The sequence below is a fragment of the Callorhinus ursinus genome, unplaced genomic scaffold (genome assembly GCF_003265705.2).
Source record: "Callorhinus ursinus isolate GAN/ISIS: 27379988/994484 unplaced genomic scaffold, GSC_fseal_2.0 scaffold18, whole genome shotgun sequence".
Lineage (NCBI taxonomy): Eukaryota > Metazoa > Chordata > Mammalia > Carnivora > Otariidae > Callorhinus > Callorhinus ursinus.
In genome coordinates this window covers 16,309,187-16,337,116 of record NW_027397080.1, presented here as the reverse complement: position 1 = coordinate 16,337,116, position 27,930 = coordinate 16,309,187, and the positions used below count along the sequence as shown (strand labels likewise).

The 27,930-nt window shown below is 41.8% G+C and overlaps 2 protein-coding genes across 2 annotated transcripts; both read left to right on the top strand.

The window, feature by feature from the left end:
• Positions 1 to 26,315, top strand: FAM76A (family with sequence similarity 76 member A). Its single transcript, XM_025856610.2, has 9 exons — positions 1 to 434; positions 1,661 to 1,725; positions 4,597 to 4,651; positions 5,383 to 5,535; positions 8,573 to 8,730; positions 15,071 to 15,157; positions 20,291 to 20,426; positions 23,378 to 23,479; positions 23,998 to 26,315. The coding sequence occupies exons 1-9, from the start codon at positions 354 to 356 to the stop codon at positions 24,082 to 24,084; spliced, it is 924 nt and encodes a 307-aa protein (XP_025712395.1). The 5' UTR covers positions 1 to 353; the 3' UTR covers positions 24,085 to 26,315.
• On the top strand, positions 10,951 to 13,272 carry LOC112812044 (G2/mitotic-specific cyclin-B2-like). The gene is given in 1 exon segment (XM_025856609.2): positions 10,951 to 13,272. A coding segment is annotated over 1 exon segment (1,191 nt). The 5' UTR covers positions 10,951 to 11,974; the 3' UTR covers positions 13,166 to 13,272.
• Positions 26,316 to 27,930: the final 1,615 nt, after the last annotated feature.

Genomic DNA, 27,930 nt, shown 5'->3' with positions numbered 1-27,930 from the left:
CGCTTCCGAGGTCCCGGGCGGGAGAAGGTACCTCCTAGTGGCGCCCCCGCGTGACTGCGCTTTACATAATCGAGGCCGCGCGCGTCATAAGTGGCGTATTCCAGTCCAAATCGAATCAGAGTTGTCATAAGCCCTGTGTTCCGCCCCTTAGTACTTGATGGACGTCAAAATGAACCAGTGAACGGGCGACAAGCGCCGCCGCGCCCGCCCTGATCCGCCCGCACTCGCCGGCCCGCCCGCCGGCCGCAGCCCGCAGCCTGCTGCCGCCGCCGCCGCCGCCAGCTTGTCCCTCAGACTGTCAGATAAAGCGGCGGGCCGGGCCGGCTGGGCGGTGAGCACGGCCCCGGCCGGACATGGCGGCGCTCTACGCCTGCACCAAGTGCCACCAGCGCTTCCCCTTCGAGGCGCTGTCTCAGGGGCAGCAGCTGTGCAAGGTGCGCGGGCTGGGGCGGCGGCCGGGAACTGGGACGCTAGAGGTGCGGCCCGGAGCCCCCTGTACTGCGGGGCCGCTCGGCGGGGTCCCCCGGGCAGGGCGTGGCAGGCCCGCCCAGCTGAGGCGCCTCACCAGCTCCGCTGGGGGCCGGCGGGGCACGTGGGGGAGTCCCGGGCTCCGTCCAGGGCCCCGCGGCCGGCGTGTCCCGGTGCTTAGCAACCGCGAGGGATTGTTCTCGGACCCCTTGAGGTCAGGGAGGGAACAGTGGGTCCCCTGCTTGCCCCCGACCAGACGCACCGAGATCCCTCCTAGGCTGGCTCCCCCGTCGTTAGTTGCAGACTGAGGGACCCCCTACCCCGCCTGGTACTGAACTCCAGAGTTGGGTGCTGCCTGGGAGGAGAGACTCCCAACTCGGGCGCCTCGCGGGCACTTTCCAGCCAGTCTCAGAGTCGGATGTGGCGCGGCTTTGTAGAAAAGCCCCACAATTAAGCGCACGAAGCAGAAGGATTTTTCAGCATCCAGTTGGTGACCTTCGGTTCTGGCCCTAATCCTGAAGGTCCAAGTTCTTTTTTTCGTTTGAGTTGCTTCATCTTGCTTTGCCTATTTGAGTTAATAGAAGTGCTGTGAGGTGACAGTTAAAAATCACCAAGCTGGATTTTGAGATATTCCCAGATAATCCAGAGTTTGTACCTCTGATATGGGTAACTCATAACTGTATGTCACCGTTGCCTCAAATGGCCATGACTTTGTCACTTTGTTTACCCTGTAGGAGAGAGCTCAGATGTTTGAGTGCTTTTTTTAGGCTTTATATAAATACATATATATATTTGAAATATATATATTGCTTTTAAGGAAGTTTCATATAGGTAAGCAATAATGATTTTAATTTAGCATTTTCATTTCACAATTGCTCAAAAATCAAACAATGGAAGTGGCAGAACTGAAACTAGAATCCAGGGCTTCTGATTTCCAGTCTGACACTTATTCATTCATACTTTTGTTTTACAATTTATGACTGGTTCCGTATAAGTTCTTTCTTAATTCCCACATCAATGCAGGCCGGTGATGCCAATATTACAGAAGAGAAAAATAAGGCCCAGAAAGTTCAAGTGACTCACTCAAGCACAGTGGCTATGCTGGGAATAGTACCCAGGTCTTCTGCCTCCTACTGAAGGCTGTTTCCATTTCTGACTGCCTTTTAAAAATTATATCCTCATTTCATTTCAGGAATGTCGGATTGCACACCCTGTTGTGAAGTGCACCTACTGTAGAACGGAGTACCAGCAGGAGAGGTACAGTTTTTGTTGACCATGGAAGATGTTAATAGGCTTTTTCCTCTTAAAATCGACAATTAGTTGTTTTTTACGGTACAGATCTGTAATTGAGTGCGTTATACACAGATTCTGCAGTTTTATTATAACACATTGACGAATACAAAACACACTTATCGTTCCCAAAGTTATCCATTGATTGCTTTAATTTTTAAAGTTACTTTTTTTAAGATCCTTGATCGTTTTATATTGTGTTTATAATCTTTATGACACAAAGAAACCACAGCAGTAAAACAATGAGCCTGTGTTTCAGTATGTTTATATTCAGAGCTTCAAGAATTTATAATCAAAAGGAAGATAGATACTTTTAGAAATGTGACCATTCTGATAAGGGTTTGTTATTTTTTTTTTTTAATCTCATTTTTAAAAATGTGAAAAACATTTAGGTGTGAGTAAACACACATTTTGGGGAGACTTTCAATAGCAGCAAAGTAGTTTATTGGTGTAGTAAGTTCTGTGGGACTGCAACTGTAATAGTTCCTTAAAGCAGGGTGGGGTCTATTTGCCAGCTACACATAGACCTAGAAACCTAATTTTAATCAGACTTATTTCAGTTGTAGGAACATTTTCCCAAACATTTTATTATGGATATTTTCACACCAGAAGTGGTTGAAAGAATTGGACAATAAACACTCATATACCCACCACTTAGATTCTACAGTTTATGTTTACTGTATTTGCATTTATCCATTAGTGTATTAATCCACCTTATTTGTAATGCATTTTAAAGTTGTGGACATCAGTATACTTGATGCAAAACAGTTAAGCATGCATATCATTAACAAAATTCAACATTTATTTACGATCCTTTATTTTTTTAGAGATAAAATTTGTGCACAGTGAAATGCTCAAATCTTAAGTACATCATTCGATGAGTTTTGCAAACCATGTACATCTGTGTAACCCCAAACCCTTTCTAAATAATAGAACATTATCATCACCTCAGAGAGTCCTCTCATGCCTCATTCCAGTCAATCCCTACCCTTCTTGCCTTCCTCACACAACTACTGTTCTGATTTTCCTTTCCACCATAGATCAGTTTTACCATTTCATAGAAATGGAAACATATAAAACATCCTCTAGAAGAATTATGTTTTAGCTTTTACATTTGGGTCTATGATCCATCTTGAATTAATTTTTGGGTGTGGGGAGAAATGAAGTTTGACCCTGAATTTGCACCATACATAAGAATTTATTGAAGATGGGGGTGCCTGGCTGACTTAGTCGGTGGAGCATGTGACTTTTGATCTCGGGGTTGTAGATTTGAGCCCCATGTTGGGTGTAGAGTTTACTTTAAAAAAATTAAATCTTAAAAAAAAAGTTGATTCAAGGGTACCTGGGTGGCTCAGTTGGTGTAGTGTCTGCCTTTGGCTTCGGTCATGATCCCCGAGTCTAGGGATTGAGATCTGCGTTGGACTTCCAGCTTAGCGGGGAGTCTGCTTCTCCCTCTGCCTCTCACCCCCCTCGTGCTTTCTCTCTCTCAAATAAATAAATAAAATCTTTAAAAAAATTGATTCAAGATGGATCATAGAAATAGTTTTTCTTTGTATGTTTTCTGAGATGTCAGGAGCATTTGTATATATATATGTCCCACTTCTTCAGTAATAAATCTAAGCATAAACTCAGATGTTCGACATCACAGAATTGCTGATGTGAATCCTCTTTCTAAAAGAGTTTCCTTTAAATGCACCTCACTTCTCATATGGTCTCTTTAAAATGGCAGAAAATTGCCCTGGAAAATATTTTGTTTGAATATTTCTTTTAATTTAAATGTTTTCTACTTTGACGTTTTTCTTTGTTTTAACTTTATAGTCACTTTTATAGGACTTTATGGGAAAATAATCACAAAATAGCTCATAGGCTGGAGTTTTATGTGATTTTATTTTCAGCCCCAGAATATTGTTTATTCTTGCACATCAAGCATTTGTTTGTACCTCCCTTTGTGAAGAATTAAACTTTATTTGAAGATGATTTTTTTCCCCAAGGTAGTTTATCAGTTCAGATATTTAAGTAATATTATCACCTTGGGACCTTCACAAGACAGAAGATGTTTTCAGGGGCACCTGGGTGGCTCAGTCGTTAAGCATCTGCCTCCGGCTCAGGTCATGATCCCAGGGTCTTGGGATTGAGCCCTGCATCGGGCTCCCTGCTCTGTGGGAAGCCTGCTTCTCCCTCTCCCACTCCCCTTGCTTGTGTTCCCTCTCTCGCTGTGTCTCTTGCTGCCAAATAAATAAAATCTTCAAAAAAAAAAAGTTTTTATTTTTATCAGTGCTTAGTTGTTAGAGAAATTGGAAATATTGATAAAATAGTTGGTCATAGCATCTATTTCCTCACATCTGGGATTTTCATATGCTTTTACTTACAGAGGAGTGTGTAGACAGAGTAAAGTCAACATGGATAGAATCTCTGAAGTTTGTATTCGAAACACATATACTTTATTTCTCACCTCGGGTTTCTCAGCTGTTTATCCAAATTGAGGAGAATTACTTCTAGTCCATTTCAGTCTAACATAATCTTTTGAGGGTTCTGTCCATATTTGATAATTTTGTTTAGTGATACTTGGAGATGTGATAATCAGAAATAACTCATTCTCCATTTTAACTAAAGTCTCATTTTATCTGAGCTAATAAAATTAGTAGCCACCAAAGAATTAATAGAAGAATTATTGGCCAGATACTCAACCTTCAGTTAACCAGGTATCCAGACCACATATCACCTTGGCACTTAGCAATGAGCAAATTCTGTGGGCTTAAGGAGGAATCAGTTTTCAGATGTTGTAAGTAAGACAGGTTTTTTCTTATAAAAACCTTGTGTCTCTTTTTTCCTTAACAGTAAAACCAATACAATATGCAAGAAATGTGCTCAGAATGTGCAGTTATATGGAACAGTAAGTAGGGTTTCTCTGTACCTAACAGTGAGTACTCAGGTCTCTTGGAACCTTATATTCTGTGGATTATTGATGTAATTACCATATTTTTATTAGAACTAGTTACATGTCAATACATCCTCAGTGAAGTTGATCTAGTGTTTGAGCTTTCAAGCTTAGTTAATACTTAATATTGAGAAGGTTTGTGTTTATGGTCATGATGGCAGGATTGTCATTATAATTTTCCTTGAGACCTTCAGTAACCAGTATGAAAAGAGGAGGGGAAAGATAGATCCTACAATGTGACTTCTTTGTTTGGTAGCAGTTGACTGTTCATTTTGATGAACGGATTTTTGTCTCTCAGTGTTAGGGTTCTGGATACTGTGTCCTTGCAGGGAATCTCCCAACTTGTGATATGGTGATAATGGCAAAGAGGCCTTTTGAGAAATTTCAAAGCCCTTGCTGGTTTCTCCAAAGAACTGGTTCTGTTGAATTTCTCACAGAAGTCCCAGCATTTATACATGAATGGGGTTTTATTATTTGCTCATTTATTTGTTTTTAAGTCGGTAGTACTGTGCAGAAGAACACCTTACGCGTAGTGTTAGGAATTGGGCTTCATTTGATCGATGTAGAAGGAAATTTGTCAAGTCAGGAATACATTTTTACAATGAACTGTGTAATAGGAATGATTGCTTTAAAAAAAGTACTGGTATTTCATAATATACTCAGTTGACCCTTTTTCTCTCCTTAAGCCCAAACCTTGTCAGTACTGCAACATAATTGCAGCGTTTATCGGCAACAAGTGCCAGCGCTGCACGAATTCGGAGAAGAAGTATGGGCCGCCATATTCGTGTGAGCAGTGTAAGCAGCAGTGTGCATTTGACAGGAAAGATGACAGAAAGAAGGTAAATCTCGGTGTTCTTGTTGACTTTCTTTTTCTTTCAGAGAAATTAAGGTGGGTCACTTGTGTCAAAAAGACATTAACAGGGGGTGCCTGCTGGGCTTGGTGGGTGGAGCATACAACTGTGGATCTTGGGGTTGTGGGTTTGAGCCCCAAGTTGGGTGTAGAGACTACTTAAAATCTTTAAAAAAAAAAAAAAAAGAGGGGTGCCTGGGTGGCTCAGTCTTTTAAGCGTCTGACTCTTAATCTCAGCTCAGGTCTTGATCTCAGGGTGGTGAGTTCAAGCCCTGACTTGGGCTTGGTGCTGGGCATGGAGCCTACTTAAAGCCTACATTTTTTTCTTTTTAAGATTTTATTTATTTATTTGACAGAGACATAGCGAGAGAGGGAACACAAGCAGGGGGAGTGGGAGAGGGAGAAGCAGGCTTCCTGCTGAGCAGAGAACCTGATGTGGGGCTCCATCTCAGGACCATGGGATCATGACCCGAGCCGAAGGCAGACGCTTAACGACTGAGCCCCCCAGGCACCCTAAGCCTACTTAAAAAAAAAAAGGACATATGATAGAAAAGAATTCTCAGTTCCTTTTCTAGTTGCTATTGACCTTGAAGATTTTTAGCCTTTGTTTTCTTCATCTACTAAATGTGGACCATTTTATTCTTTTTTTTTTAAAGTATATATATATTCTTTAAGTTTGTTATGTATGTATGTATGTATGTAATCTCTACACCCAAGGTGGGGCCCGAACTCATGACCCTGAGATCAACAGTCGCATGTTCTTTTGACTGAGCCAGCTAGGCACCCCTGGACCATTATAGTCTGATATCTCACAAGTTAGTATTTCATGAGAATCTGAATTACAGTGATCATATCCCATATAAGTGAAGTGATGATTGGCAAAATTCTGTTGAATTCTGTAAAGGAGAGATTGTGACTTAAGCAAGATACGTGACCAATTTCACTATCTTACTCTAATTATTTCTCTCTGTTGAAATTAAAAGTCATGGGATGACATGGAGGAGAGCCCTATGTGGAGCGATGGGGCATTGATAGAATAAAAGTGGTTTAGATTTGTTCTGTTTAAAACTCGGTGACTTCTGGCTGCACTTAGAATAAAACCCAAACCCCTTGCCTGGCCTGCATGGCCCATACTTGCCTCTCAGTCTCATCTGACCTCACACCTCCCATCCCTCCCTCACCTTGTTTCAGCCACATTGGCTGCCTTTCAGCCCTTCAAACATGCCCGTGTCATTCCCACCTTTGTGCTAGCTGTCGTTTTGCCTGATACATCCTTCTCCAAAGCGTCTTAACTGGTTCCTCATGCTCAGATGCCACTTCTTCACAGAGACCCTTTACTAACTCACTCACTCTCACCCCTTATCGTATTACCCTGTTTTATTGTCTTCACAGCATGTAACATTGTGAGAAATTAATCTTGCTTTTTGGCTTGTTTGTCCACCTCCACTAGAACATGAGCTCTATCCATCTTGGTCTTTTTTTTTTTTTTTTTTAATATCCGTCTTGTTCTTTGCCACATTTCCAGTGGCCTGGCACATAGTAAGTGCCCCCCCATATATATTTATATATATATATATTTAGACTGATAAAAGTTATAGTTTATTGAGAACTATTTCCTCTCCCTTTCAATTGTTTTACCACAAATGGCCAAAATATTAATCTGAAATATATCTCCAGCTTGCTGTTATTTATTGAGAAAAAGTGTGCTTCTCATTTTCTACTTTTTAAAAAGTGATTATATATCTTTTTAAATTGAGGTATAATCAACATACCTTATATTAGTTTCATATGTACAGCATAATGATATTTGTGTATATTGGAAAGTGCAGTTAACATCCATCATTATACATAGTTACAGAATTCTTTTTCTTGTTTTTTTTTTTTTAAGATTTTATTTATTTATTTGACAGAGAGAGATAATAACAGCAGGAACACAAGCAGGGGGAGTGGGAGAGGGAGAAGCAGGCTTCCCGCTGAGCAGGGAGCCCGATGCGGGGCTCGATCACAGGACCCTGGGATCATGACCTGAGCCGAAGGCAGACACTTAACGACTGAGCCACCCAGGCGCCCCGAATTCTTTTTCTTGTGATGAGAACTTTTTTTTTTAAAGATTTTATTTATTTATTTGAGAGAGAGAATGAGATAGAGAGAGAGCACGAGAGGGAAGAGGGTCAGAGGGAGAAGCAGACTCCCTGCTGAGCAGGGAGCCCAATGCGGGACTCAATCCTGGGACTCCAGGTTCATGACCTGAGCCGAAGGCAGTCGCTTAACCAACTGAGCCACCCAGGCACCCGTGATGAGAACTTTTAAGATCTACTCTCTTAACAATTTTCAAATATGCAATATAGTATTATTAACTGTAGTCATCATACTGTACATTATATCCCCGTGACTTATTTATCTTATAACTACAAATTTATACTTTTTGACTACTTTCACCCATTTCACCTACCCCCCACTCCCCACCTCTGGCAACTATCAATTTGTTCTCTTCAATAAATGTTCTTTTAATGAAAGAATACAGTACAGAAACTTTTTCAGTGTCCAGAGCTACTTTTTGGAGATGCTTAGGCTTACAAGAGCTAACTCTTGCTAACCAAATTCATTACTTTAAAATGGGAGGATGTAACTCTCCAGTGACCAGATTACTCCTGCTTGCCAACCAGAGCACATCTTCTCTGAATCAAGATACTGGAGAAGCTGACTTAGGAATCAGGAGGTAGCATATAATAATAGTTGGAGTATAAGCTTTGCAGTCCTGTAGACCTGGGTTCACTGAATGATCCTGGGCAAGTTACTTAATCTTATTATGCATCAGTTTCATCATCTTTCCTGTGGGAAATAACAGTAGCTGCTTCACAGGACATAGGGAGATTTAACTGAGGTAGAAGACTTGCCTAAGTTCACACACCTCATAAGTGGCAGAACTGGAACGTAACCCAGAGGTTCTCGCTGCCAGTACCTATATCCTGTAGTACCCATGTACCACATTCTCTTTTCTTTATCTTTGTCTCCTTGTGTTTCAGGTAGATGGGAAATTGCTGTGCTGGCTGTGTACACTTTCATACAAACGGGTCCTTCAAAAGACCAAAGAGCAGAGGAAACATCTGAGCAGCTCTTCCCGTGCCAGCCACCAGGAGAAGGAACAGTATAGTCGACTGAGTGGTGGCAGCCATTATAACAGGTAACCCCAAGATGCATAACAATAGGACTGGAAGTACTGGTTGGTCAGGCAAAATACGCAGTTAGCCATGGAAGATACCATTTGGTATACATTTTCCTAGTCTTTTCTCTCTAGTTACTATCCTTAGGAGGAATCTCCTTTACCATATTTTACAGTTCATATGTCTTCCAAGTGCCAGAGAGATTTCCATAAGGTATCAGGATTTCCTGACTTAGTTTGTATTGTGTCTGAAAAGTTTGTGGAACTTGTTCTACTTTCCCTGTAATGTTCTTCTCACCTTTGGAGTGGGTTATCTCCTTAAAAGTTTGGACGTTTCACTTTCTGAGGCATGCAGCTTTTTTAATGCATATTTGGCCAGGAGGTTGATAGATGTTCTAGGTTTGTCCTGGTGGGATCTAGTCAAAAAGGTGTCCTTTCATTGTAGCCTTAGCTTCCTTTCAGAGTATCTGAGGTGTTTAAGAGTTCTGGCTCTGGATTGAATCCCAGCTCTGCCAGGTTCTCTGTGTGGGATCTTTTTTTTTTTTTTTTAAGATTTTATTTATTTATTTGAGAGAGAGAATGAGAGAGAGAGAGAGCATGAGAGGAGGGAGGGTCAGAGGGAGAAGCAGACTCCCCGCTGAGCAGGGAGCCTGATGTGGGACTCGATCCCAGGACTCCAGGATCGTGACCTGAACCGAAGGCAGTCGCTTAACCAACTGAGCCACCCAGGCGCCCCTCTGTGTGGGATCTTGGGCAAGCTTTTTCATCTTTAAAATAGGGAAATAATAGTATTACCTCATGGAATTGTTGTGAAGATAAATTATATAGTGAATGCATAGTGATCAGTTTTATAACTGGCATATAGGAAGCATTCAATATATTTTAGTTACTGTTTGTTATTGTTACCATTATGATTTTGTTTGTTCATTTAGCAAACATTATTAAGTACTCTCATGGGCCAGCGACTCTGCTAGGAAGGCAGAGATGAATGAAAGCATCATGCTGCTCACCAAGAGTATGTAGTCTGGTAGGGAAGACAGACCTGTAATCAAATCATTGCAATATAATTCGATGAGCATGAGAAGCATCAAGATACAGGCGTGAGAGGCAGTAGTAATTAACTGCCTTGGGAAGTCAGGCAAGTGAGGCTCAGAGAAGAGCTGGTGTTGGAGCTGGATTTTAGGATGAGTTGGAATCATCACAGAGGGAATGGGCAGAGGCATCCTAGGCTGAGGAAATAGCATTTGTAGAGACATGGAAGGCGTGAGACCACATGAAATCCTGGGGAATTGCAGGTCCTTTTATGTTGCTGGACCTTACGTTTGAGAGCCAGGGAATGGGAGAAAAGGGGATTCTGCAGACATGTTAAGGAGCATGAACCTAATCCTGGGGTCTGTAAAAAAATTAACCCTGACTATTGTGGAGAATACATTGGAAGAAAAAGAGACTGGGGGCTAGTTAAGCTTTTTTATGAGTCCAGGGTAAGAGATGTTAATATTAGAACCTCAACTGAGGCCATGGCACCAGAGATCAAAGAAGCAGATTCAGGAAGATAGTTTAGAGGGAGAATTATGAGAAATTTAGATAATTGATGAACAGGTGGAAGGGTAAGAGCTGGGTGAGTGAAGGATAATTCTCAGGTTTCTTACTTAGGTGAATAGGTAGATTCTTAACTGAGAAAGAATATAGGAAGAAGAGAAGTTCAGTTTTTATTTTTATTTTATTTATTTATTTATTTATTAATATTTTATTTATTTATTTGACACAGAGAGAGACACAGCGAGAGAGGGAACACAAGCAAGGGGAGTGGGAGAGGGAGAAGCAGGCTTCCCGCCGAGCAGGGGGCCTGATGTGGGATCATGACCCGAGCCGAAGGCAGACGCTTAACAACTGAGCCATCCAGGCGCCCCGAGAAGTTCAGTTTTTAAAAGTTGAGTTTGTGGGGCGCCTGGGTGCCTCAGTCGGTTAAGCATCAGCCTTTGGCTCAGGTCCTGACTCAGGTCCTGGGATTGAGCCCCGCGTCAGGCACCCTGCTCGGCAGGGTGTCTGCTTCTCCCTCTCCCTCTGCTTCTCCCCCTCCCTCTGCTTCTCCCCCTGCTTGTGCTCTCTCTTTCTCTCTAATAAATAAATAAAATCTTTTTAAAAAATTAAAAAAAACAAAATGTTGAGTTTGGAGAGTCAAGAAGAATTATTTTTTGGGAGCTTAGCCTAGAACTCAGAAGAAAGGTTCAGATGTGGCCCATTGGTAGCACATAAGAGTCAGTGGGAATAAAAGTTGTTATCAAGTGTGTATTCCTGCTGCTCCACCTCAGACTTTAATTCAATAGGATGTAGGATAGAGTCTGTGAATCTGCATTTGGGGAATACCATTTCCAACCCATATGATAAGTAGTTGTTAAAACCATGCTCTTGGATGATATAATTCAAGTTGGAGGCTGAGAACAGAACTCTAGAAGCACTCAAGAAGGATGGAGTGAGTATTTGTAAACCATGTATCTGATAAGGGGTTAATATAAAAAAATATGAAGAATTCATACAATTCAATACTAAAAAAAAAAAAATCCAATTTAAAAGTGGGCAAAGGACCTGAATAGGCATTTTTCCAAAGAAGACATACAAATGGCCAGTAGATACACGCAAAGGTGCTAAACATCACTAATTGTCAAGGAAATGCACATCAAAACCACAATGAGATATTACCTCACATCTTTTAGATGGCTATTATCAAAAGACAAGAGGGGTACCTGGCTGGCTCAGTCAGTGGAGCATGTGACTCTTGATCTCAGGGCTGTGCGTTCGAGCTCTACTTTGGGTGTAGAGATTACTTTAAAAAAAGAGAGGAAAAGACAACAAATGTTGGTGCGGTTATGGAGAAAAGGGAACCCTATACGCCATTAGTGGGAATGTAAATTGGTATAGCCATTGTGCAAAACAGTATGGTGGTTCCTCAAAAAATTAAAAACAGAACTACCATATGATCCAGTGGTCATTCCTGGGTATATATCCAAAGGAAATGAAATCGGTATCTTGAAGAGATTATCTGCACCCCCATGTGCATTGCAGCTTTATTCATAATGGCCAAGAGATGGAAACAATGTAAACGATTTGCAATGAATGAATGGATAAAGAAAATGTGATATAGGCAGGTCTTTAAGCGGTGCGGGCCGGAGTGCGGAGCTAACAGCGCCGTGGAAGTTTGTGTCCTCCCTCTCCAGTCCGCGTCCCTCCCTGGGCCGGGCTGGCATTCTTGCCTGCCCCTTCCCACATGGCGCTGCTCCGATGCCCGATGGTGTCCACTGATTTGGAGAATGCTGACACTGGAGTTAATTCTAAAGCTAAGAGTCATGTGACAATCAGACGGGCAGTTTTAGAAGAAATTGGAAATAGAGTTACAACCAGAGCTACACAGGTAGCTAAGAAAGCTCAGAACACCAAAATACCTGTTCAGCCCACCAAAACAAACGTCAACAAACAACTGAAACCTACTGCTTCTGTGAAACCAGTACAGATGGAAATGTTGGCTCCAAAGGGTCCTTCCCCCCGACAGGAGGATATCTCCATGAAGGAAGAGAATCTCTGCCAAGCTTTCTCTGATGCCTTGCTCTGCAAAATCGAGGACATTGATCATGAGGACTGGGAGAACCCTCAGCTCTGCAGCCACTACGTTAAGGATATCTACCAGTATCTACGGCAGCTTGAGGTTCTGCAATCCATAAATCCACACTTCTTAGATGGAAGAGAGATAAACGGACGCATGCGCGCCATCCTGGTGGACTGGCTGGTGCAAGTCCTCTCCAAGTTTAGGCTGCTTCAGGAGACTCTGTACATGTGCGTCGCCATCATGGACCGATTTTTACGGGTTCAGCGGGTTTCTCGTAAGAAGCTTCAGCTGGTTGGGATTACAGCTCTGCTCTTGGCTTCCAAATATGAGGAGATGTTTTCTCCAAATATTGAAGACTTCGTTTACATCACAGACAATGCTTATACCAGTTCCCAAATCCGAGAGATGGAAAAACTGATTTTGAAAGAACTGAAATTTGAGTTGGGTCGACCTTTGCCACTACATTTCTTAAGGTGGGCATCAAAAGCCGGGGAGGTCGATGTGGAACAGCACACTTTAGCCAAATATCTGATGGAGCTGACTCTCATTGACTATGACATGGTGCATTATCACCCTTCAAAGGTGGCAGTGGCTACATCCTGCCTGTCTCAGAAGGTTCTGGGCCAAGGAAAATGGAACTTAAAAGTGTAGTATTATACTGGATACACAGAAGATGAAGTATTGGAAGTCATGCAGCACATGGCCAAAAATGTAGTGAAAGTTAACAAAAACTTAACAAAATTCATCGCCATCAAGAATAAGTATGCAAGCAGCAAACTCCTGAAGATCACACTTCCTCAGCTGAACTCAAAAGCTGTCCAAGAGCTTGCCTCCCCTCTGATGGGACGGTCCTAGGCTGCTGTGGCCCTCGGGGAAGAGTGCTCCAACTGTGCACTTGGTCTCGCTGATCTGGAGCTCTTCACTTTGTATATAGTCCTCTGGTCTATCTCATGAAACCTTTCCTTAGGCCTACTTTCTAAAATGTATATTGAGGAAAAATAAAGCTATTAATTAAAAAAAAAAAAGAAAATGTGATATATACACATATACACACAAACATACTCTGTGGTATCACTTCTATGTGGAACCTTTTTAAAAAGCCAATTTCAGGGGCGCCTGGGTGGCTCATTCGTTAAGCGTCTGCCTTTGGCTCAGGTCATGATCCCGGGGTCCTGGGATCGAGTCCCGCATTGGGCTCTCTGCTCGGTGGGAAGCCTGCTTCTCCCTCTCCTGCTCCCCCTGCTTGTGTTCCCTCTCTCTCTGTGTCTTTCTGTCAAATAAATAAAATCTTAAAAAAAATAAGCCAATTTCATAGAAACAGAGATTGGAATCATGGTTGCCAGGGGCTGGGAAAGGGGGAAATGGGGAGATTTAGGTCAAAGAGTATATAAACTTTCAGTTCTAAGGAGAAAAAGTTTGGAGGATCTAATGTATAGCAGAGTGACTATTCTTAATATGGTATTATATACTTGAAAATTGCTGAGAGTAGATTGTAAGCATTCTTGCTGTTAAAAAAAGTTAACTATGTGACGTGATAGATGTGTTAATTATCTTAATCTTGGTAATCATTCCATAATGTGTATATCAAACTGTCACGTTGTATACCTTACATGTATACAGTTTGTCAGTTACTCCTCAGTAAAGTTGGAAGGGGGGAAGGATGGCATGGTCAGTGGTATCAAATATTTTTTTTTTTTAAAAGATTTTATTTATTTATTCATGAGAGACAGAGAGAGAGAGAGAGAGAGAGAGAAGCAGAGGGAGAAGCAGGCTCCCTGCCGAGCAGGGAGCCCGATGCGGGGCTCGATCCCAGGGCCCTGGGATCATGACCTGAGCCGAAGGCAGACGCTTAACCATCTGAGCCACCCAGGCGCCCCAGTGGTATCAAATATTGAAGACATCAAGTAAGAAGGGGTCTTTCTTGAGGGTGAACTCATTGGGGCTAAAACTGATTTTTAGTGGTGTTGTGGGACTCAGATAGTAGATTCATAGAACTGTACTGAAGAAGAACTGGACAAAGAGTTCAACCTGGTATCCAGTCCCAGCTTCACTATTGACAAGCTATATATCCTTGGGTAGGTCAGTTAACTTCAGTGAGCCTCAGTTTCTGCACAGTAGAAATAGTGTCTGGCTGGCTCAGTTGGTGGAGCATGCGACCCTTGATCTCAGGGTCATGAGGTCGAGTCCCACATTGGGGATGGAGCCTACTTAAAATTTAAAAAATTAAAAAGATTTTTAGAAAAGTACTTTTTAAACTATAAGATAGATTATACTTATTAAAATTTTATTGACTCTATTCCTGTAGTTATTAATAAAGCAGGTAATATTTAATTAAAGCTAAGAATTTTGGGGCCCTATGGAAGAGAGCTACCCATGCATCCAGGACCTACGAAATCAACACCTTGGTGGATTTTTATAATCAAGAATAGGGGCACCTGGGTGGCTTAGTTGGTTGAATGTCTGCTTTTAGCTCAAGTCTTGATCCCAGGGTCCTGGGATCGAGCCCCACATCAGGCTCCTTGCCCAGCAGGAGGCCTGCTTCTCCCTCTCCCTGCTGCTCCCCCTGCTGTGCTCTCTCTCTGTCTCTCTGTGTCAAGTGAATAAGTGAAATTAAAAAAAAAAAAATAATAATCAAGAATAATTAGCTCTTGTATGGAAGAGCTGTGATATCATGTTGGTCCCATTTAACAACCTTTTATTGTGATGTTTTATAAATCTTTTATTTCTCATGTCTGTCTCTCTCTCTTTTTGCATTAAAAGCCAGAAAACACTTTCTACATCTTCAATTCAAAATGAAATCCCGAAGAAAAAATCCAAGTTTGAGTCAATCACAACCAATGGAGACAGGTAAGCCAGTTGGTGTGTGTGCATGCTTCCGTTTGAGCTTCTGCATGTACAATTCCTGAAACAGGAGTATATTCCAGGGTATGCCTTGGACCTAGTCTAGGGTTGTTATTGAGTCTCTGAGGGTCATTACATTAGCCACTTGATATCTTATGAATAAGCAGTGCCAATATTTGTTTATAACTAATCCTGTCGGTAAAAGATAAGCACGTATAACTGGATTTAATAGCAGCTGAATCCTGTAGTCCACAAATAACTCCCCCACACTAATTCTAAGAAGTCAGGAGCTGTATGCTTTTCACTATGATCTGTGCCTGTGGCCTCCTCCAGGCAGGGCAGGAGTTGGTCTTGAGAGGTGGGGAGCAGAGACCAGTTGAAGTTAAGACAGTATTGCTCAGCCTGTGAGGGGTAATCAGTGCTTCCTTAGCATGCAGAAAGCCCAGTGCAGATACTCAATCAGCAGAGAACGAGATGCATTTAAATATTTTTACTTCTTTTTAAACCTGTCTAAATACATATCTTTATTTGCTTTCCCTTCTGAGTGCTGCTTCCTTTGCAAGCTGCTTTGTCCTAATGTCTAGAGGGCCCCATTCGTGTTGGTGCAGTGTTGCTTCCCAACCAAGTCTTGGGGCCACCCACTTTCCTGTTTCTGCAGGCCTAGGCATCCTGAAGTGAGACAGTGACATACTCTTCCCCAAAATCCCTGGAATCATTTCCATTCTGAAAACGCCCACTATAGGTTCTCCTTCCCAGCCAGTGGTGGATATGGGAGTAGACTAGCACGTAGGCTTACCAGGGCTGAATTTCAATTAAGGAGCACAAAGCATCTGTGAAATGTAGTCTTTCCTGTTACCTTTTTTTATTAACTTGATTTCAGATTCTACAAGGTGTCTTTTTTTTTTTTAAGATTTATTGATTTATTTGAGAGAGAGAGAGAGTGCGAGGTGGGGAAGGGCAGAGGGAGAGAATCTCCAAGCAGACTCCCCACTGAGCACAGAGCCCAGCACAGCACTCGATCCCACAACCCGTGAGATCATGACCTGAGCCGAAACCAAGAGTCAGACACCCAACTGACTGAGCCACCCAGTCACCCCTCACTTTGAAAACATTCTGACAACCCTTTTTTTTGACGGTCCTTTTGTAATGTCATGCAAACCCCCAGTTTTTTTACTGAGTATCTATCTTGAATTCAGTTCTGTACCAGATGTTGACAGTCTCGCTTCTGAGCTGTCTGTTGTAGCTGCCTCCCCATTTTCAGTTGATCGTAGACTACTTTCTTGGCCCCACTTTCAAAATATCCATATATGCTCTTGTCCTTTCATTGTTATCCTCTCTTGTCTTCTGAAGGCTGCTCTCTAACAACTTTCCATTCATCTTGGTGTTCTACCACATTCTCCTCTCTTAGTTTTTAAGTTTTGAGGCATATTTGATTTTTTTTCTCCTTTTTTTCCTTTTCCATTAGCCTTCTTTATCATACAGAGAGAACACATCATGTTAGGTTTTGGTTTGTTTTTGTTTTTAAGATTTTATTTATTTATTTAAGCGAGAGAGGGTGTGCTCGAGCAGGGAGAGGGGCAGAGGGAGAGGGAGAGAGACACGTAGACTCCCCAGTGAGCATGGAGCCTGACATGGGCTCCATCCCAGGACCCTGAGATCATGACCTGAACCGAAGTCAGATGCTCAACCAACTGAGCCACCCAGGCACCCCTAGGTTTTTTATAAAACCTTTTCTCAAATAATTTTATTTTCTTATTTTTTTATAGATATTTATTTATTTGGTGGGGGGAGGAGCAGAGGAAGAGGGAGAGAGAGTCTTAAGCAGACTCTGCACTGAGTGCAGAGCCTGACATGGGGCTTGATCTCATGACCCTGAGATCACAACCTGAGCTGAAACGAAGAGTCAGACGCTCAACCAACTGTGCCACCCGGGTGCCCCCTCAAATAATTTTATACTTCTAAAATGCCTTTGTCTTTTTTTTAGTATCCTGTAGAATTCACAGCTTCCCTCTGATATTTTCTAGTTTGTTGAAATTGTAGCAAAAACTTTTCAATTTAAGGAAAATCTGAGTTCATGTCTAGCTTTTCTTCCCAGAGAAAATGTACCAGCTACTTTTTTATCATATTTGTTTGTTGTTCTGTTGGTGATAAAAAAGCACTCTCAACATTGGGTGATGCCCAGGCACACCTTGTGGTTTATTGTTCTAAAGGACATTCTTTTCCTTTCCTCATAGGTTTTTTTTTTTTTTAAAGATTTTTTTTTTTTAAAGTCTAACTTTTTTTTTTTTCTGAAAGATTTTATTTATTTATCTGATAGAGAGAGACCCAGCAGGAGAGGGAACACAAGCAAGGGGAGTGGGAGAGGGAGAAGCAGGCTTCCCACCGAGCAGGGAGACTGATGTGGGGCTTGATCCCAGGACCCTGGGATCATGACCTGAGCCGAAGGCAGACGCTTAACAACTGAGCCACCCAGGCGCCCCTTTTTTAAGATTTTATTTTTAAGTTGTCTCTACACCCAGCACAGGGCTTGAACTTACAACCTTGCGATCAAGAGTCACACACTCCACTGACTGAGCCATCCAGGCGCCCCTCCTCATAGTTTTATTTCATTCTCCATTTGAAATATGCCTGAAAGAGTAGACTTACTTTGTGTGGCCTTTGAGGACAGACCCAGGGCCAAAGGATAGGAATGGCAGGGGGGCAGGTTTTGGCTTACCCTGAGGAGGATTGCTCTTATATTAAAAGATTTAGAAAAAGGGTGCACCTGGGTGACTCAGTCGTTAAGCGTCTGCCTTCAGCTCAGGTCATGGTCCCAGGGTCCTGGGATCGAGCCCTGCATCGGGCTCCCTGCTCAGCAGAAAGCCTGCTTCTCCCTTTCCCACTCCGCCTGCTTGTGTTCCCTCTCTGCTGTCTCTCTCCCTCTGTCAAATAAATAAATAAAATCTTAAAAAAAAAAAAAAAGGTTTAGAAAAGACAAGACGCTTCCTAGAGAAGTAGTGAGTTCCCTGTCATTGGAGATATTTGAAAAGAGACTGGATCTAATTTTCTGCCTTGCTAACCTAGCCATCTGTTTTCATTTGATTTCTAGCAGTTCTTATTAATCAGAAGTTAGAGAGTTAGAAAGGTCAGGCCCTAACACAGGATAGACACAACTGGTTTTGTCAACAATGTATTGGTATGGGAAGAATCCTCTCTTAAGAAGCAGGTAGAGGAGAACATTAGGAGCTTTTGGGACCACAAGATTTATATTAGCCCATTACTCTGTTTCATTTGTCATTCTAGTTACGGACTTAAGTAAATTCTCCTGGATTGAGGGAAGACAGTCCCTTGGCAGGTATTGAAAGTGGAGGAGACTTTGATGGGTTCTTTCAGTATTTTCTCTTGTATGCCTTGTTTTATTATATGGCATTTACTTTTTTGTTACCCAGTAATTCTGCATATTCATCAGTTATAAAAGCAACGGGTCCATTCTTCTGACATTCTTCTCACATGCTTCATGTGGACCAAGAGAGAATATTCTTATCAATGGACTGTGTCTTCTAGCCATAGAATGTTTGACTTGGTAACTCTGAGGATGTCCAGTGATTCCACTTGCTATTTGGAGTTTCTACCTGTGTAGAGAAATGCTGGTTATTAGATGTAGTTCAAGACGGAGGAATGAACCAACAGCAAGGGGGACCTAGAGTCATTGCTATATTGATGTAGGGAGCTGGGAATCAATATTCCAGTGTCTGCTTAGGAAGAACAGGTTTGTGTTTTACTTTAAAGGTTGCCTTGGGAAGAGTAAGAGCTTTCTTTGGGAAATCTCTAGAGAAGGGCAGGATTTGACTCTCATGGCAGTGATTCCTTAACTTGTTTTGGGTGTAAGACATCTCTGACCAACCAGGGAAAGCTATGGATCCTCATCTTAGAAACCACCCATTGTATGTATACACCGAATTATACATACAATTTCAGGGGGTTACAGATTCCCTGGAGCTGGGCCTGGTTAGAGGACTCTGCTAAGAGGACAGAGTTCACCTGGCACTTCGAAAAAATGAAGTGCTCAGGTGCTGTTGAGAAGAATCTGTTGAAAACCCAGGTTGTGGTGTGACTCTGGAATTTGCCACCTCTCTGTTCCTTTTCTAACTAAATATCATTGAATTGTTGATATTGGAAGTAGTGGTCAACAGGCCAGTTGCAGTGTAGGGGAAGTTGGCTTCCTTCCTATTAATTTCATCTTTTGGGGGCACCTGGGTGTCTCAGTCAGTTAAGGTCTGCCTTTGGCTCAGGTCATGATCCTGGAGTGCCAGGATTGAACCCCACGTTGGGCTCCCTGCTCAGTGGGGCTTGAAGTCTGCTTCTCTCTCTGCCTTTCGCTCCCCCTGCTTGTGTGTGCTCTCTCTTGCTCACTCTCAAATAAATAAAATCTTTAGAAGAAAATTTCATCTTTTTATAATTTTTAGAAGGGACTGACTGCTCCTGAGATGGAATGCAACAGCCTCTTTCTTTCTTTCTTTCTTTTAAGATTTTATTTATTTATTTGAGAGAGAGAATGAGTGGGGGAAGGGACAGAGGGAGAGGAAGAAGCAGACTCCCCACTGAGCGGCGGCCCAACGTCAGATGCTAAACCACCTGAGCCACCCAGGCACCCCGAGGCAGCAGCGTCTTAGCAGCTGCACCACATCACGGTGCTTTGGGGCAGAAAATAACCAAAAGATGAGCTCTCTGGGGAGTTTTAAAAGAAAAATATGTGAGCTAACAATTGGTAATTTATCCAGATTCTAGGGAAATGAGTTAGTCACAAAAAATTGACTGTTTCACCCATAAATAATTGGGAATCTTCAATGCACCAGAAACGAAATGTCCTTGACTCTTGGGGAATGCATTTGTCTTTATCTTGAATGTGAGAGGAGATGCTGCAGAAATGCTCTGGGTTGTGGTTTGGTTGGTATAGTTATCTCATGATCACCTTGCCTGTGCAATTTAGCAAATGCTATTGAGTCTGGCATGTGTGGAGCATTGTGCTTACTGCTGGGAATTCAAATAGTTGTTCTTACCCTTGAGCTTGTAGTCAAGCGGCCTCTGGTGTGTCCTCAAGTAGAAAAAGGTTTATCCCTCCAAGTTATGATTTTTTTCCCCCTCCATGTTTCTGCCCAGCTTTTCCCCAGACCTGGCTCTGGACTCACCGGGCACTGACCACTTTGTCATCATTGCCCAACTGAAGGAAGAAGTGGCCACTCTGAAGAAGATGCTGCATCAAAAAGATCAAATGATTTTAGAGAAAGAGAAGAAGGTACAGTTTTGTTAATGCCTCTCAGGCTAGAATGATGCAAGGGTAAGCATGTGGTACCATAGGGCATGGTACTAACTCTTGTTTAACTGGTTTTTATTTGGTACTGGCCGCTGATGCTTTGAGAGATCCAGTGGCAAGGTTGGGCTATCCTGGGAGAGGCTTACTGTCTGCCAAGATGACTCATGAGCTGGTATTACCATGGTGAATCTACCTCGGTCAGGTGCATTTAGCAAGTTGATTTTTCTCAGCATTTGGAGGGAGCTTCCACTTCTCAGGGAGGACTCGTGTTAACCAGGCTTACAGAGATGATGTGTAAAACTACAGTGCTCCTCTTAATTCACAGTGGGGCATAACTGACTCCTGCTCTTCTCAGCATGAGCTGCTTTGGAAGGTTGTAATCAGAAGGTGCCAAATGAGCATGGAGTTAGGACAAGAGGAGGTAGTTATGTAATTGGAATTCTTAATGCTCTCAAGCTAAGAGAACCTGATGTCTCCATCTGTATTATTGGTATGGCCATGTCTGTGGGATAGTAATACTCAAAATATGTGGGCCAGGTCTCCCTCCTTACTGGACTATGTTCAGGTAGGCCTTCCTGCATGACTGGTAGGTCACTTTGCTTCTATTACTGACAACTCTCTTCCTGAGTGACCCACTCTTTAAACACATTAACATCTTCAGTAAAGTCTTACTCTGGTCTAACAGTCCCTCCTCTTTAAGGGAACCTTTTACATCCTTCTTCTGATTCAGGTCTATATATCTTATTTTTAGATTCTTAAAGAATATCTCATTTTTGTCTTAATATATTAATAACAATAATAGCTAACTTTTATTGGATACTTAACTATGTGCCTGACTATTCTGCGTGCTTTCTATGTATTAACTCATTTATCTTCATAAAAGCCCTTTGAGAGAGGAATCACTGTTATCATCATGTCACAGATGAAGAGAGCCTCCAATATTTTTCCTTTTAGGCTTTCCTTCCCTTCTTCTAGTTGTGTTTTTTTCCCTGAGGCTGTATGTTTTTTTGTGCCAAGTTTGGAGTGCTAGGTTTCATTGTGAATGGCTAACAAAGGCATTTATAACATTAAAATATTTATATGCATTCTTTCCATCTAATTTTGACCTCATTTTACAGATGAGGAAACGGACCCAAAGATGTTAAACGATGTACCAAATCACACAACTAGTAAATGGCAGAACAAAGTAATTAACTCAAGTCTTTCTGATTGTGCCGTTCTTTCTCCTAGCCTGTGCTTTCTTCTGCCAGTAAGGTGGAGATTCATGGGGAGAGATCAGTATTTTTTCCACTTTACTACATGACTACTGGATGAAAGCAGACATAAGTATATCTTCTTCATGGACTAGATTAGAATGGCACATCAAAGGATTTTGCAAAATAGAGATAAAATGAACACTTGTTTCTACTGCTTTGCAAAGTTTGGGTTTTAGAAGGAGCAAAAACAAATAGTAGATTGTTTCTCATTGCTTTCAGAATCAAGGTCACACTCCTTGGCTTGGAACACAGGCCCTTCTACATCATGCCTGCCTATCTGTAGCATCATCTCCTGCCATTCTCCATGCTCCTCTCTCGTTCGAACAAGCTGTCAGTTACCTCATACTGTCTGGGCTTTGCCCGCCCCTACAGTTTTCTTTGCTCGGATGCCCTCTCCCTACCTTGTGTGCCAGCTGTAGCTCATGTACCTCAAAACTCAGCTCACAGATCACTTCCCTGACATAGATTTCTCTTCTCTTCTTGAATAGCATAGTCAATAGAAGAAGTCCTGGGGTTTGAATTCTAGCTCTGCCACTGGCTAACCTGTATGATCTTGGCCATGTTACTTAGCCCTTTCTAAGGCTTGGTTTTCCCATCTATAAAATGGGAAGAATATTGCCCCCCCAAGGTTTATCATAGGATTGAATGAAAAAATAGAATTAAACAGTTTGGGTCACCTGGCTGGCTCAGTTGGAGGAGCATACAGTTCTTGATCTTGGAGTTCTGAGTTCAAGCTCCATGCTGGGTATAGAGATTACCAAACCAAACCAAACAAAAACAAAAACAACCATGTACACACACACACACACACACACACACACGGACATGCACACACATAGAGATTACTAAAAAACAAAACAACTTGTTCAAACACTTTGCCTGGAACAGGGTTAAAAATTCAATAAATGGCAATAGCTGTTATGCTCCTGGCTTCTCTCAAACCGTCAGTCATATTGTATTATAATCACTGAGTTATTTGGAGGATTATTGGCATGTATTAAATACATAAAATCTTTATTTTTTTTAAGATTTACTTATTTATTTGACACAGAGAGAGAGTGCACAAGCAGGCAGAGCGGAAGGCAAAGGGAGAGGGAGAAGCAGGCTTCCTGCTGAGCAGAGAGCGCAACGCAGGGCTCATGACCTGAGCCGAAGGCAGATGCTTGACCAACTGAGCCACCCAGGCACCCCAATATATAAAATCTTTAAAACCTGCCAGTGAAAGGGGCGCCTGGGTGGCTCGGTCGTTAAGCGTCTGCCTTCGGCTCAGGTCATGATCCCAGAGTCCTGGGATCGAGCCCCACATCGGGCTCCCTGCTCCGCAGGAAGCCTGCTTCTCCTTCTCGCACTCCCGCTGCTTCTGTTCCATTTCTCGCTGTGTCTTTCTCTGTCAAGTAAATAAATAAAATCTTTAAAAAATAAAAATAAAAAAAATTAAAAAAAAATAAAACCTGCCAGTAATGATGTGTCAGAAATGATATGTCAGGGTTTTGTGTAATTTTCAGGATATCTTTAGAAAAAACAGGATACAGAGTCCCCTGGCTTTGATATAGTTATGGATCTTCAGGAGAGCCCTGGATTTCATTCATTTGGGAAACCATTTAGTTCTTTGGTACCAGAACATTTTTTGTTGCACAGAGATTTCTTCTGGTCACTCTGCCTTTTTTCCCCCCTCAGATCACAGAGTTGAAGGCTGATTTTCAATACCAAGAATCTCAGATGAGAGCCAAAATGAACCAGATGGAGAAAACCCACAAGGAAGTCACAGAGCAATTGCAGGTGAGTCTGCTTATTTTATATGATAACCCTGGTGTATTTAGCTGATTGTATTTTCAAGTGATTATCTCTTAGATTTCTTTGTTCTCAGGGTATTGACAAATTCACATTAATCAACCTTATAGCTGTCTTTTATTGTTTCACTATTGGGTGTGTTCTGATCTTTTTCCCTCAAAAACAGTGGCAGTAATAAATGTGTGTTTTGATTTTTGGATAAGCCAGATGTGATTCCAGATGTCTGGATTATGAATTCTGTTTATCCAGCACATTAAGGCACTCCACGGTTTGTTTGTGTTGCACAAAGCACCCTTTTGTAACTGGATCCCAGGAGATTGAAGTGTGCTGATTAACCTCCAGCAAACACTATCTTCCCCTGAACCAAGCCCTAGAGCTTTCTGTTGTTTTCTGCCTCTAGAACTTGTTCTCTTCCTGACCCTCTACATTGTATGCCTTAGCATCTGCATGAAAAACATGTTCTGTCCTGTTAAAACATCCTTCTTGCACTGAATTTTTTTGTTTAGGCCAAAAACCGAGAGCTCCTGAAGCAGGCAGCTGCCTTGTCCAAGAGCAAGAAGTCGGAGAAATCAGGAGCTATAACCTCTCCATGAGAGACCATAAGGAGGCTCCCAGTCAACAGCACAGGGGTTCCTGGGTTAGGATTGGTGACCTGGCTGTTCTCTGGGAATTGCAAGCTTTCTTAAGAAATCTCTATTTTATTACAGTTATCCTTCTTTGTGGGATCGCAGGGGGCTGAATGGAAACACCTGGTTTGTGCTGTGTCACGACTGCATGCTCGGATGTTTGGGGTTCCAAGCTCTTTGTCTCACACTTTCACTCTTCTTTCCCTCCCTTCTCCCCCCCCCCCCCGCCCGACTACTCTCTGTCTGTCCCTTTGGTACTACTCTGTGTGTGTGTGTGTGTGTGTGTGGTGGTCACTGCTCAGTGTTATGTGCAGAATGATTTTTGTTTGTTTGTTTGTCCATCATTGCATCCTGCCATACCCATGAGCAAATAGTTTGGCATTAATCACATATCACTGCCACCCTCTGAACTTTGAAAACTGCCACCTTAAGACTTGGTACAATGGAAGAGGCTTTCTCTCTCCAGTAAACCTTTTACTTCAGGGTATACTCTTGGGTTTTTTTCCAGGTATATTATGTATGAACTTTGTACTATGTATAGCCAGAGTTTTATTTATTTTTTAAAAAAAGAAACCTTTTCTTGATAAAGGAATAATGGTAGCCTAGCTTGTTCTTGTAAAAGTGATGTCTCTTTAAAAAAAAAAAGTTCTACTCTACCTTTTAGTAAAGGAAGAAGACCTTTTCTTGTTACCTTGGAGTCTTAAAAACTGATTGCTGAGGTGAAACAATTCAATGCATCAGTATGGAGTTAAGTGCCTTTTGGAGGATTTCTTGGAAGAGCATTTAAGAAGAAGCTACTTAAGGGAGGTAGCAAAGATTTGAACAGTCTGTCTTTTTAAGTAAGGGCAGAAAGAAAGGTTGTCCAGGTTTTACTGGACATTTCCTTCCCCTACCCCTTTCTTGATTGTTTTATGTGACTGATTTTAAATTCTCACACTGCCAGTTCTTTTTTAAAAAAACATAAAAACCTTTTACTTATATCATTTGTTATATTGGGCCTTTGTCAGAGAACATTTTTTTTAAAAAATGAGCAGATTCAAAATGGGATAATGTTTGAACTACAGAGCATTTTGAGAGTCAGTATGAGCTGCTCAAGTATGGACTCTGAATCTGATTTTGAGAAATGGTATCACTGTACCTTCTCCTCACTCCTCCTCATTCACCCCAGCTTGCACACTCCTTGCTTTGAATGGAAATGTATTGAAAACAGGTGCTTGTCAGAAGCAGCTTGGCCTCAGCCAGAATTGTTTGTGTCCCATTTTCCCTTCTTGACCCAATAGGCACATGGATTTACTTTTCCAGGAGAGGAGGTAGATTTGCACTTCCAGTCAGTCTCTTGGGTCCTCTATGGGATGTTTGTGAAAGAAATGAGAGATGTGTAATGTCCCATGAAACACAGTAAAATCAACTACCTTGGAATCATTAATGGAGAGGGAGGGGTACCGCGGCTAGAGGTAACCATAAGGGCAGATGACCTTTGTACCTCAGTGTACCAAAATTGTAAGCAGTCAGTTTAACTTGCTGGGCATTTCCTAAGGCAAATGCTTATAATTTGTGATAACATTCTCACAAGTGGAGCCACGCACAGAATTGGACGGAGATGTGGAAATGGGTGGCTTCTTTCCGAGAAGAGAAACAATGGACCATGTTGCTTCTATCTCACTCTAGTAGGGGAGGTCATTTTCCCTTCCACGCAGGGGAAACGGCAGTGCTAAATAGTTTTGTAACTTTTTGAATGAGAAACTTTTAGGTAAAGATAAACTGTCAGATAATATTTTTCAGATGCATTTACGTTTGACTATGGGGAAAAGATTGTGAAAAACGTTACAGTCATGGTTTTTTGTTTTTTTTTTAATTTGGAAGACTTGAGAAATTCTGTTTCATGAAGTGATAATATAAAAACGCATACTTAGTTTTATACTAAATCTTTTTTTAGGGTTTTGGCATTTAATATAAAGCAGATTCACACATTTTCTAACTTTCCACAAGTTCCGAAAAGTGAAGGAAGAAACCTCAGTCTTGAAATTTTGGTTTTTAAAAATCATGACACTGTTTTACCATGAAATTGAGTAGCTAACTTTTGGTAACACCTTTTGTTCATTTGTATGTTTGTATAATGGACATTTTGAAACACGGGAATGTTTTGGTTTGTACAAACTTTGAAAAATGTGTGTTAATAAAAATTCAAATTGACTCAAGTATAATTGTTGGGTGATTGATTGACTGATTGATTGCTGGTTTACCACCAATGGACATATCCCATGATGCCCTTCAGCCTAGAAAACATTTTGTCTTGCTTGTAGACTTAAACAATTAAAAGCCTAACTGTGGTAATAGGGAGTTTCATATCCATCAGAGAATAAACTCATTCTCTTTTTTTCTCCTATGACTTTATTTTCCAATTTAAGTGCTTGCTTTGTTATGAACACTGTGCCAGGCAGTGAGGATACAGAAGTGGAGAAGATTGACAAAGTTACTGTCCTCTGGGCTTCCATTTAGTGAAATATTGGAGACCACCATTGTTTCTTGATTTTGTATTTACCATTATTTTTCAAAATAGAATACAGGATGAATCTTTATAGGGTAATGAGTGAAAGGATTTTGAGATACCATCTCAAGAAGGAGAGGAATGTATTAGTTTGAAACTTTGGTACTGGTAGGTTTTAAAATTAATAACAGGTGCCTCTCAGACATTGTCACTGTCACATCCTGGTCATTCTATTCCATAGACTCAATGACAACTTACTTTCTCTAAATTGAAGACAGTTTTATTTTGTAGGTACCATGGTCTGAATGTTTGTGCCCCCCCCCCAATTGATATGTTGAAATCTTAAGCCCAAAGATGATAGTGTTAGAAGGTGGGACCTTCCTTTGGAAGGTGTTTAGGCTCTGCCTTCATGAATGGAATTAGAGATACCTTGCCTCTACCACTATATGAGGACACAGCCAGAAGGCAAGGACTGTAGACCAGAAGAAGGCCATCACTAGAACATAACCATGCTGGCACCTTGATCTTGAACTTCTCAGCCTCCAGAACTCTTGAGAAATAAATTTCTGTTGTTTATAAGCAATGCAGTCTGCAATATTTTGTTACAGCAGCCCGGAAAAACTAAGACAGTAAGCTATGTCTATGACCATCTTTATTGTGTGAATTAATTTATCCATTTACTCAGCCTTAAAAACCACTGTAAGGGAAGTATATAGTATAAACAATTCTTCAAGAAGGTCTTCAGCCACTCGAAATAACCCTCAAAATTTAGAACTTTGGTTCCATCCTTTGCAGTTTAAGATCATATGTTACCTGCTATAGCTGTCTTCAACTGATGGCCGGCTCAAGGGTCTGGGAGGAGCGGTCATTTTCGGGAAGGCCAAAACTGTCAGGAGTTGCAGGGTATCCTGGTTATTATTCCTACATAAGAAACTATCCCCAAATTTAAATATGCCCACGGACCCTATTGATCAAGAATTTGGACAGGGCACTGTGGGGATGACTGATTTGTTCTACAATGTTTGGGTCCTCAGTTGGGAAGATTCAAAAGCCGAGGAATGCTTTCTGGGGCTGGAATCATCTCTAAAGGCTGTTTACTTGTATATCTAGCTGGGATGACTGGAAGTCCAGTAATGCTGACTGGAGCACCTTACATGGGACCCCTCCATATATAACTTGGACTTCCCCAGCATGGTGGGTCAAGATAATCAGACTTCTTCCATGGTGGCTCTAGACTCCAGGCACAAGTGATCCGGTGAACAAAGCTGAAGATGAATACATCTTCCAACCTGTCCTCAGAAGTCACATTACCTTACTTGTGCAGT